Below are 12,328 nucleotides of genomic sequence, written 5' to 3'. Positions count from 1 at the left end.
ATAATGGTATGGTTAGGGTATAGTATTGTTCCCTGTTGTAGAGCAATATTAAAAACACATAATGTACCTTCAGAGGTACACGTATAATCTCACATGGTACAGTTCGGTACTTTTTAGGGTACATGTGCGGATGAAGATTATAATTTATGTATCCAATAATTTGAATATAAAGGTACAAGAATCACACTCTCAACAAAAGAGGTACAGTGTGAAGGTATATTTCTGGGCGGCAGGAAGCCTAGTGGTTAGTGCGTTGGGCCAGTAACTCAAGGGTTGCTAGTTCGATGTGCCCTTGAGCATGGCACTTAACCCTAATTACTCACGTAAGTTGCTCTGGATAAGAGTATCTGCTAAATTACTCAAATATAAAGGTTTCCCAGGGTACAAGCGTATTTTGTGTACCCTCAATACCCACCATCGGGTACAATACAACATTTTTGCAACCTAAAGGAACTAATGGGTTTGTCACTGCGGTGGTACCCAAAAAAAGGCACATTTGTACCATAAGTATTACCATATTTCCCAGAATGCTTTACTGCAGATTGATTATAGAATTATTTTTAATATCTGTGTTTTTGAATGTAGTTTAATTTATTCATTAATCCTATACTACACAAAGATACAATAACATACATTTTTCTAAACTTATCCAATCAGTCTTTTTGCACCGTAACTGACATGCTTGTCCAGTTTAGATGGCTTAGGTAGTCTCCTCACAGTGTTCCTAACCATGGCAGTCTTTATTAATAATGCAGGTTGCGGGAGAATAAAAATTCCATCTGTTGGTTATCCTAATTATGTCGCTGTTCGAATAGGAATTACACATCACATTGTAACCCAGAATAATGCGATTTGCAGGTAGGTTTGCAAAATTCTGGCAGCTTTAACCACATTTCCCAGAAGTCCCAGTTGGAAGATTCCTGGAAACGGAATAAACAGGAAAATCTGAGAATTTGGGAAAGGTTACCAGCATTTTGAAATCCTACTTGCAGGCCTGATGTGGCCTGTAAACCATTAATTACAGTTCACTGTATTAGGATAAAATTAGGCCTCAAAATATGGGCTTGTGAGATATATAACAAATTGTCATAAAGAGTTTAATTTGAATGATAACATATGCCTAGGAAGTCCCTTGATGAAGACCACAGGACTGAAAATGTACCAATTCAAAAACCACGTCTCTTTCTCTAACAAATACAGTCATGGTGGTAACTCTAGAATTCACTCGAAAAGGCAAAGGCGTACCTGAAAACTGTATCGGAGGCATGGCTTTCAGTTATCACAAAAAGCACAATTTTAATGCACCAATGGTAATGTCTTATTCTCTTACCGTATGTAAATAAGTATGGCCGTGTAATTAACATCGTAGAAGGTGTGTTTCACACTGTTTTACATAGTCTACTAGTTCCAACATTTGACTGCAGCATGTCAGCAATTAACTATTCATATAAGGCAAAGATACTTCTAGGTTACTGCTATCATCTGTGTCTGGTGTTAGCTAGTACCTGGCTAGCTACTGTAGGTCTTCAGCCAGCATAGAACAAACACAGGGGGAAGGGTATCATCTGTGTCTGGTGTTAGCTGGTACCTGGCTAGCTACTGTAGGTCTTCAGCCAGCATAGAACAAACACAGGGGGAAGGGTATCATCTGTGTCTGGTGTTAGCTAGTACCTGGCTAGCTACTGTAGGTCTTCAGCCAGCATAGAACAAACACAGGGGGAAGGGTATCATCTGTGTCTGGTGTTAGCAAATACCTGGCTAGCTACTGTAGGTCTTCAGCCAGCATAGAACAAACACAGGGGGAAGGGTATCATCTGTGTCTGGTGTTAGCTAGTACCTGGCTAGCTACTGTAGGTCTTCAGCCAGCATAGAACAAACACAGGGGGAAGGGTATCATCTGTGTCTGGTGTTAGCTGGTACCTGGCTAGCTACTGTAGGTCTTCAGCCAGCATAGAACAAACACAGGGGAAGGGTATCATCTGTGTCTGGTGTTAGCTAGTACCTGGCTAGCTACTGTAGGTCTTCAGCCAGCATAGAACAAACACAGGGGGAAGGGTATCATCTGTGTCTGGTGTTAGCTGGTACCTGGCTAGCTACTGTAGGTCTTCAGCCAGCATAGAACAAACACAGGGGGAAGGGTATCATCTGTGTCTGGTGTTAGCTAGTACCTGGCTAGCTACTGTAGGTCTTCAGCCAGCATAGAACAAACACAGGGGGAAGGGTATCATCTGTGTCTGGTGTTAGCTGGTACCTGGCTAGCTACTGTAGGTCTTCAGCCAGCATAGAACAAACACAGGGGGAAGGGTATCATCTGTGTCTGGTGTTAGCTAGTACCTGGCTAGCTACTGTAGGTCTTCAGCCAGCATAGAACAAACACAGGGGGAAGGGTATCATCTGTGTCTGGTGTTAGCTAGTACCTGGCTAGCTACTGTAGGTCTTCAGCCAGCATAGAACAAACACAGGGGGAAGGGTATCATCTGTGTCTGGTGTTAGCTGGTACCTGGCTAGCTACTGTAGGTCTTCAGCCAGCATAGAACAAACACAGGGGGAAGGGTATCATCTGTGTCTGGTGTTAGCTGGTACCTGGCTAGCTACTGTAGGTCTTCAGCCAGCATAGAACAAACACAGGGGGAAGGGTATCATCTGTGTCTGGTGTTAGCTAGTACCTGGCTAGCTACTGTAGGTCTTCAGCCAGCATAGAACAAACACAGGGGGCAGGGTATCATCTGTGTCTGGTGTTAGCTAGTACCTGGCTAGCTACTGTAGGTCTTCAGCCAGCATAGAACAAACACAGGGGGAAGGGTATCATCTGTGTCTGGTGTTAGCTAGTACCTGACTAGCTACTGTAGGTCTTCAGCCAGCATAGAACAAACACAGGGGGAAGGGTATCATCTGTGTCTGGTGTTAGCTAGTACCTGACTAGCTACTGTAGGTCTTCAGCCAGCATAGAACAAACACAGGGGGAAGGGTATCATCTGTGTCTGGTGTTAGCTAGTACCTGGCTAGCTACTGTAGGTCTTCAGCCAGCATAGAACAAACACAGGGGGAAGGGTATCATCTTATTTCTGTTTCCATAGTATCATAGTACTGTTTCCGTAGTATCATAGTTCTGTTTCCATGGTATCATAGTTCTGTTTCCATAGTATCATAGTTCTGTTTCCATGGTATCTTAGTTCTGTTTCCATAGTATCATAGTTCTGTTTCCATGGTATCATAATTCTGTTTCCATAGTATCATAGTTCTGTTTCCATAGTATCAGAGTTCTGTTTCCATAGTATCATAGTTCTGTTTCCATTGTATCTTAGTTCTGTTTCCATAGTATCATCTTAGTTCTGTTTCCATAGAATCATAGTTCTGTTTCCATAGTATCATAGTTCTGTTTCCATGGTATCTTAGTTCTGTTTCCATAGTATCATAGTTCTGTTTCCGTAGTATCTTAGTTCTGTTTCCATAGTATCATCATAGTTCTGTTTCCATAGTATCATAGTTCTGTTTCCATAGTATCATCATAGTTCTGTTTCCATAGTATCATAGGTCTGTTTCCATAATATCATCATAGTTCTGTTTCCATAGTATCATAGGTCTGTTTCCATAATATCATCATAGTTCTGTTTCCATAATATCATCATAGGTCTGTTTCCATAATATCATCATAATTCTGTTTCCATAATATCATCATAATTCTGTTTCCATAATATCATCATAATTCTGTTTCCATAATATCATCATAATTCTGTTTCCATAATATCATCATAGTTCTGTTTCCATAGTATCATAGGTCTGTTTCCATAGTATCATCTTAGTTCTGTTTCCATAGTATCATAGTTCTGTTTCCATAGTATCATAGTTCTGTTTCCATAGTATCATCATAGTTCTGTTTCCATAGTATCGTCTTAGTTCTGTTTCCATAGTATCATCATAATTCTGTTTCCATAGTATCATCTTAGTTCTGTTTCCATAGTATCATAGGTCTGTTTCCATAGTATCATCATAGTTCTGTTTCCATAGAATCTTAGTTCTGTTTCCATAATATCATCATAGTTCTGTTTCCATAGTATCATAGGTCTGTTTCCATAATATCATCATAGTTCTGTTTCCATAGTATCATAGGTCTGTTTCCATAATATCATCATAGTTCTGTTTCCATAGTATCATAGGTCTGTTTCCATAATATCATCATAGTTCTGTTTCCATAGTATCATAGGTCTGTTTCCATAATATCATCTTAGTTCTGTTTCCATAATATCATCATAGTTCTGTTTCCATAGTATCATAGGTCTGTTTCCATAATATCATCATAGTTCTGTTTCCATAGTATCATAGGTCTGTTTCCATAATATCATCATAGTTCTGTTTCCATAATATCATCATAGGTCTGTTTCCATAATATCATCATAATTCTGTTTCCATAATATCATCATAATTCTGTTTCCATAATATCATCATAATTCTGTTTCCATAATATCATCATAATTCTGTTTCCATAATATCATCATAGTTCTGTTTCCATAGTATCATAGGTCTGTTTCCATAGTATCATCTTAGTTCTGTTTCCATAGTATCATAGTTCTGTTTCCATAGTATCATAGTTCTGTTTCCATAGTATCATCATAGTTCTGTTTCCATAGTATCGTCTTAGTTCTGTTTCCATAGTATCATAGTTCTGTTTCCATAGTATCATCATAGTTCTGTTTCCATAGTATCGTCTTAGTTCTGTTTCCATAGTATCATCATAGTTCTGTTTCCATAGTATCATAGTTCTGTTTCCATAGTATCATCATAGTTCTGTTTCCATAGTATCGTCTTAGTTCTGTTTCCATAGTATCATAGTTCTGTTTCCATAGTATCATCTTAGTTCTGTTTCCATAGTATCATCTTAGTTCTGTTTCCATAGTATCATCATAATTCTGTTTCCATAGTATCATCTTAGTTCTGTTTCCATAGTATCATCATAGTTCTGTTTCCATAGTATCATCATAATTCTGTTTCCATAGTATCATCTTAGTTCTGTTTCCATAGTATCATCATAGTTCTGTTTCCATAGTATCATCATAATTCTGTTTCCATAGTATCATCTTAGTTCTGTTTCCATAGTATCATAGTTCTGTTTCCATAGTATCATCATAGTTCTGTTTCCATAGTATCATCTTAGTTCTGTTTCCATAGTATCATAGTTCTGTTTCCATAGTATCATCTTAGTTCTGTTTCCATAGTATCATCATAGTTCTGTTTCCATAGTATCATCTTAGTTCTGTTTCCATAGTATCATAGTTCTGTTTCCATAGTATCATCATAGTTCTGTTTCCATAGTATCATCTTAGTTCTGTTTCCATAGTATCATAGTTCTGTTTCCATAGTATCATCTTAGTTCTGTTTCCATAGTATCATCATAGTTCTGTTTCCATAGTATCATCATAGGTCTGTTTCCATAGTATCATCATAGTTCTGTTTCCATAGTATCATCTTAGTTCTGTTTCCATAGTATCATAGTTCTGTTTCCATAGTATCATCTTAGTTCTGTTTCCATAGTATCATAGTTCTGTTTCCATAGTATCATCATAGGTCTGTTTCCATAGTATCATCATAGTTCTGTTTCCATAGAATCTTAGTTCTGTTTCCATAATATCATCATAGTTCTGTTTCCATAGTATCATAGGTCTGTTTCCATAATATCATCATAGTTCTGTTTCCATAGTATCATAGGTCTGTTTCCATAATATCATCATAGTTCTGTTTCCATAGTATCATAGGTCTGTTTCCATAATATCATCATAGTTCTGTTTCCATAGTATCATAGGTCTGTTTCCATAATATCATCTTAGTTCTGTTTCCATAATATCATCATAGTTCTGTTTCCATAGTATCATAGGTCTGTTTCCATAATATCATCATAGTTCTGTTTCCATAGTATCATAGGTCTGTTTCCATAATATCATCATAGTTCTGTTTCCATAATATCATCATAGGTCTGTTTCCATAATATCATCATAATTCTGTTTCCATAATATCATCATAATTCTGTTTCCATAATATCATCATAATTCTGTTTCCATAATATCATCATAATTCTGTTTCCATAATATCATCATAGTTCTGTTTCCATAGTATCATAGGTCTGTTTCCATAGTATCATCTTAGTTCTGTTTCCATAGTATCATAGTTCTGTTTCCATAGTATCATAGTTCTGTTTCCATAGTATCATCATAGTTCTGTTTCCATAGTATCGTCTTAGTTCTGTTTCCATAGTATCATCTTAGTTCTGTTTCCATAGTATCATCTTAGTTCTGTTTCCATAGTATCATCATAATTCTGTTTCCATAGTATCATCTTAGTTCTGTTTCCATAGTATCATCATAGTTCTGTTTCCATAGTATCATCATAATTCTGTTTCCATAGTATCATCTTAGTTCTGTTTCCATAGTATCATCATAGTTCTGTTTCCATAGTATCATCATAATTCTGTTTCCATAGTATCATCTTAGTTCTGTTTCCATAGTATCATAGTTCTGTTTCCATAGTATCATCATAGTTCTGTTTCCATAGTATCATCTTAGTTCTGTTTCCATAGTATCATCTTAGTTCTGTTTCCATAGTATCATCTTAGTTCTGTTTCCATGGTATCATCTTAGTTCTGTTTCCATGGTATCATAGTTCTGTTTCCATGGTATCATCTTAGTTCTGTTTCCATAATATCATCATAATTCTGTTTCCATAATATCATCATAGTTCTGTTTCCATAGTATCATAGGTCTGTTTCCATAGTATCATCTTAGTTCTGTTTCCATAGTATCATAGTTCTGTTTCCATAGTATCATCTTAGTTCTGTTTCCATGGTATCATCTTAGTTCTGTTTCCATGGTATCATAGTTCTGTTTCCATGGTATCATCTTAGTTCTGTTTCCATAGTATCATCTTAGTTCTGTTTCCATGGTATCATCTTAGTTCTGTTTCCATGGTATCATAGTTCTGTTTCCATAGTATCATAGGTCTGTTTCCATAGTATCATCATAGTTCTATTTCCATAGTATCATCTTAGTTCTGTTTCCATGGTATCATAGTTCTGTTTCCATAGTATCATAGGTCTGTTTCCATAGTATCATCTTAGTTCTGTTTCCATAGTATCATCTTAGTTCTGTTTCCATAGTATCATCTTAGTTCTGTTTCCATAGTATCATCTTAGTTCTGTTTCCATAGTATCATAGTTCTGTTTCCATAGTATCATCTTAGTTCTGTTTCCATAGTATCATCTTAGTTCTGTTTCCATAGTATCATAGTTCTGTTTCCATAGTATCATAGGTCTGTTTCCATAGTATCATCTTAGTTCTGTTTCCATAGTATCATCTTAGTTCTGTTTCCATAGTATCATCTTAGTTCTGTTTCCATAGTATCATAGTTCTGTTTCCATAGTATCATCTTAGTTCTGTTTCCATAGTATCATCTTAGTTCTGTTTCCATAGTATCATCTTAGTTCTGTTTCCATAGTATCATCTTAGTTCTGTTTCCATAGTATCATCTTAGTTCTGTTTCCATAGTATCATCTTAGTTCTGTTTCCATAGTATCATCTTAGTTCTGTTTCCATAGTATCATCTTAGTTCTGTTTCCATAGTATCATCTTAGTTCTGTTTCCATAGTATCATCTTAGTTCGGGTTCCATTAAAGCATCTTATCTCTTTTTCCGTAGTTCGGGTTCCATAGTAGCATTTTAGGTCTGTTTCCGTAGTATCATCTTAGTTGTTCATAGATCATTTTTCTTGCAGATGACCTTCCTTTCATCTGACTCTTGTCAGGTCTGGCTGATTTTTATTTAGCACACGGTTGGAGTAGCACTTCTGAAACCAAACAACATCAATACTTCATTTTTTAAAGCTCTCTGTGTTTTTTTGCGCTCAAAGGTGTGTTTAGAAAAATATTTACATATTTTCTTTTCAAATTTACATTACATTTACATTTAAGTCATATAGCTGGACCTATAGCTATATTTACAAGACTTAACAACATCTTATTGATGTTGTTGATACGGTTGAAGATTTTTTATGTTGAAATTCAAAGCTTAAGTCTTTTAATGTGCATGAAGTCATGAGTTCATGAATGGCCTGGGGATATGGGTTGTAATACTGTAGCTGACCACAAAGCCAACCAGAGACAAAACTCGCACATACAATATGTTTGCTTCCATGGAGGATGCCTGTAAATATTCGAGACCTCTGACTCTTTTAACAATCCATATCCACAACCATTGACTGTTTAAAGCAATCCCTCTGTGCCATCAGGCATTGTCTACGTTCTAAGACTGAATCTGTGATGCTTCAGAATCGCTGTTTTATGTGAATAATGTCTGAGATTACGGCTGTGTGTAAAAGTATATGTTATGCATGATAACTATTTCCTGCAGGACGGTTAAGCTGTTGATCAGATTTTAGTTATAGTGTACTGTATGTTGAACAGCCTGACTGTCATGCTATACTAAAACACTGTAGTATCATACACGTCAATAAGTCCATATTTTAACGTCTTACCCACCAGTGAATGACTCCAATGTTCAGTTCCTGGACCAGGATGACGACGACGACCCTGACACAGAGTTGTACCTCACTCAGCCATTCGCCTGTGGGACGGCTTTCGCAGTCAGCGTGCTGGATTCCCTGATGAGTGCTGTAAGACATGCACTAACTACACACTACACAGCCTTTTTCAAAACAAATCAACATTTTATTTTTCTCACGTACACATGGTTAGCAGATGTTATTTGCGAGTGTAGCGAAATGCTAACGTTTGGCTCCCCTGAGCGATTGCCTATATAGGCTTTAGCAAGGTGGGCTCACACAGCATTGTGGCTTGCCAAAGACGCGGTTTCAGACCCCAAGAGATGCGGTTTCAGACCCAAAGAGACCCGGTTTCAGACCCAAAGAGACCCGGTTTCAGACCCAAAGAGACCCGGTTTCTGACCCCAAGAGACCCGGTTTCAGACCCAAAGAGACCCGGTTTCAGACCCAAAGAGACCCGGTTTCTGACCCCAAGAGACCCGGTTTCAGACCCAAAGAGACCCGGTTTCTGACCCCAAGAGACCCAGTTTCAGACTCCAGATGGTAACGCAAAGAGCTTGTGGTTTCCAGATTTTATACCATAAATGCTCAACAAAAGAAATCGGTTAATAGGAATGGGAAACTATAGATGTTACAGTAACACTTTATTTTAAGGCCTTTATTATGTCTTATAAGGGTGTATGTAAGTAGAATATAAGGCCTTTATTATGTCTTATAAGGGTGTATGTAAGTAGAATATAAGGCCTTTATTATGTCTTGTTTGTTTAATGAGGTTATTAAGCATTACATTTCAACTTAAATGTTGGTTGTATGGCATACTGTATATGAGAGGAGGCGGGCCCCTTTCTGTCCAATGAGGTGATTTCTGGAAAAGAAGTTCTGCAAGTAAACATATGGTCACACTTTAGACCAGGCAACGCACATAGCGGAACTATGCCCTTATTAGCCCCACATTGAGACAGCTTACTAACAGCCTGTTTCTTGTGTAACTTGCTCTTTATTAACTAGTAATAAGCATTTATTGTAACTAACAATGAGGTTATTAAGGACTGACCAGAAATATAAGACCTAATAAAGGCCTTATAAGCTACCTACATACACCCTTATAAGACATAATAAAGGCTTTATTAGCTACTTATATACACCCTTATAAGACCTAATAAAGGCTTTATTAGCTACTTATATACACACTTATAATACATAATAAAGGCATTATAAGCTACTTATATACACACTTATAATCCACCAATTTGTGTCTAATATGTGTACCTTCAAGTGTTACTGATGTTACTGACTAAAAGGTCTCTACACAGACATCATCAAACCACGAAAGGTCTTAATGGAATCCCATTGGGACAATAACATGTTATGTCCCCGTGGTTTAAAAAAGACTCCAGGATGACATACAGGAAAGTCTGGCACATTACCTGGTACGATGACTTCATATGTCTGTCTTTCACTTTACCTGGTACGATGGCTTCATCTGTCTGTCTCTCACTTTACCTGGTACGATGGCTTCATCTGTCTGTCTCTCACTTTACCTGGTACGATGACTTCATATGTCTGTCTCTCACTTTACCTGGTACGATGGCTTTATCTGTCTGTCTCTCACTTTACCTGGTACGATGGCTTCATCTGTCTGTCTTTCACTTTGACTGGTACAATGGCTTCATCTGTCTGTCTCTCACTTTACCTGGTACGATGGCTTCATCTGTCTGTCTCTCACTTTACCTGGTACGATGGCTTCATCTGTCTGTCTCTCACTTTACCTGGTACGATGGCTTCATCTGTCTGTCTTTCACTTTGACTGGTACAATGGCTTCATCTGTCTGTCTTTCACTTTGACTGGTACGATGGCTTCACCTGTCTGTCTCTCACTTTACCTGGTACGATGGCTTCATCTGTCTGTCTTCATCTGTCTGTCTTTCACTTTGACTGGTACGATGGCTTCGTCTGTCTGTCTTTCACTTTACCTGGTACGATGGCTTCATCTGTCTGTCTCTCACTTTACCTGGTACGATGACTTCATATGTCTGTCTCTCACTTTACCTGGTACGATGGCTTCATCTGTCTGTCTCTCACTTTACCTGGTACGATGGCTTCATCTGTCTGTCTTCATCTGTCTGTCTTTCATTTTGACTGGTACGATGGCTTCATCTGTCTGTCTTTCACTTTGACTGGTACGATGGCTTCATCTGTCTGTCTTTCACTTTGACTGGTACGATGGCTTCATCTGTCTGTCTCTCACTTTACCTGGTACGATGGCTTCATCTGTCTGTCTTCATCTGTCTGTCTTTCACTTTGACTGGTACGATGGCTTCGTCTGTCTGTCTTTCACTTTGACTGGTACGATGGCTTCATCTGTCTGTCTTTCACTTTGACTGGTACGATGGCTTCATCTGTCTGTCTCTCACTTTACCTGGTACGATGGCTTCATCTGTCTGTCTCTCACTTTGACTGAGGCTGGAACAGAAGCTGCCTTTAAGTGTGTTTCGGTGTAGACAAAGGTCATGTTACCTAATAGACAAGGCTCATCCGTCATTCTACTCTGGAGCCCTGACAGCATCCCAGACAGGGAACATGTTCCTGTGTAGAACAAGCAAGGACAGGCAGGCAGGCAGGCAGGCAGGCAGAGACAGACAGACAGACAGACAGACAGACAGACAGACAGACAGACAGACAGACAGACAGACAGACAGACAGACAGACAGACAGACAGACAGACAGACAGACAGACAGACAGACAGACAGACAGACAGACAGACAGACAGACAGACAGACAGACAGACAGACAGACAGACAGACCAGGGAAAGAAGAAGACCTGAGCATGTTCACTAAACAGTTTTAATCTACAGTTTTAATCTACAGTTTTAATCTACAGTTTTAATCTACAGTTTTAATCTACAGTTTTAATCTACAGTTTTAATCTACAGTTTTAATCTACAGTTTTAATCTACAGTTTAAATCTACAGTTTAAATCTACAGTTTAAATCTACAGTTTAAATCTACAGTTTTAATCTACAGTTTTAATCTACAGTTTTAATCTACAGTTTTAATCTACAGTTTTAATCTACAGTTTAAATCTACAGTGTTGTAATGAACTAACACAGGGTTGTTACATACTTCCCACCACTACTGTCCCTTCTCTATCCAAACCCTTCATTCTTACCAGTCCTAAGAGTACCTCAACAGCATGAATATGTGTAGAAACAAGTCACTGTGGCTCTGCCTGGCGGGAGAGGGAGGGAGGGAGGGAGGGGAGAGAGAGAGAGAGGGAGAGAGAGAGAGAGAGAGAGAGAGAGAGAGAGAGAGAGAGAGAGAGAGAGAGAGAGAGAGAGAGAGAGAGAGAGAGAGAGAGAGAGAGAGAGAGAGGGAGAGAGAGGGAGAGAGAGAGGGAGAGAGAGAGAGAGAGAGAGAGAGAGAGAGAGAGAGAGAGAGAGAGAGAGAGAGAGAGAGAGAGAGAGAGAGAGAGTAACCTGCAGTAATTGGAATTTCTGCATGTCATGGATTCATGCTTAACAATCTCTCCCTCTTGCTCACTCTCTCTCTCTCTTGTCTCATTCATTGTTTCAGACATACTTCAATGATAATATCCTCACCCTGATCCGGACGCTGGTAACAGGGGGGGCCACTCCGGAGCTGGAGGGTCTGTTGGCGGAGGAGAACGCATTACGAGGAGGCTACAGCACGCCGCAGACCCTCGCTAACCGGGACAGGTGTCGTGTTGCACAGCTAGCCTTGTACGACGGGCCTTTCGCTGACTTGGGGGTAAGTGACTGGTTG

The 12,328-nt window shown here is 38.7% G+C and overlaps 1 protein-coding gene across 17 annotated transcripts in view; it reads left to right on the top strand.

The window, feature by feature from the left end:
• LOC124040425 (calcium-activated potassium channel subunit alpha-1-like) overlaps positions 1-12,328 on the top strand; it is a 251,371-nt gene that overhangs the window by 228,120 nt on the left and 10,923 nt on the right. For all 17 annotated transcript variants that reach the window (XR_006839718.1, XM_046357601.1, XM_046357604.1 and 14 more), the window contains 2 exons: positions 8,525-8,655; positions 12,119-12,313. Coding sequence is in view for 16 of the 17 variants with exons in the window: in XM_046357601.1 (XP_046213557.1) it covers positions 8,525-8,655; positions 12,119-12,313 (326 nt within the window). In the remaining variant the exon portion in view is untranslated. The remainder of the gene's footprint in view (positions 1-8,524; positions 8,656-12,118; positions 12,314-12,328) is intronic.

This window comes from Oncorhynchus gorbuscha, linkage group LG07, assembly GCF_021184085.1.
Source record: "Oncorhynchus gorbuscha isolate QuinsamMale2020 ecotype Even-year linkage group LG07, OgorEven_v1.0, whole genome shotgun sequence".
Taxonomy (NCBI): domain Eukaryota; kingdom Metazoa; phylum Chordata; class Actinopteri; order Salmoniformes; family Salmonidae; genus Oncorhynchus; species Oncorhynchus gorbuscha.
This window is presented reverse-complemented; position numbering and strand designations above follow the sequence as displayed.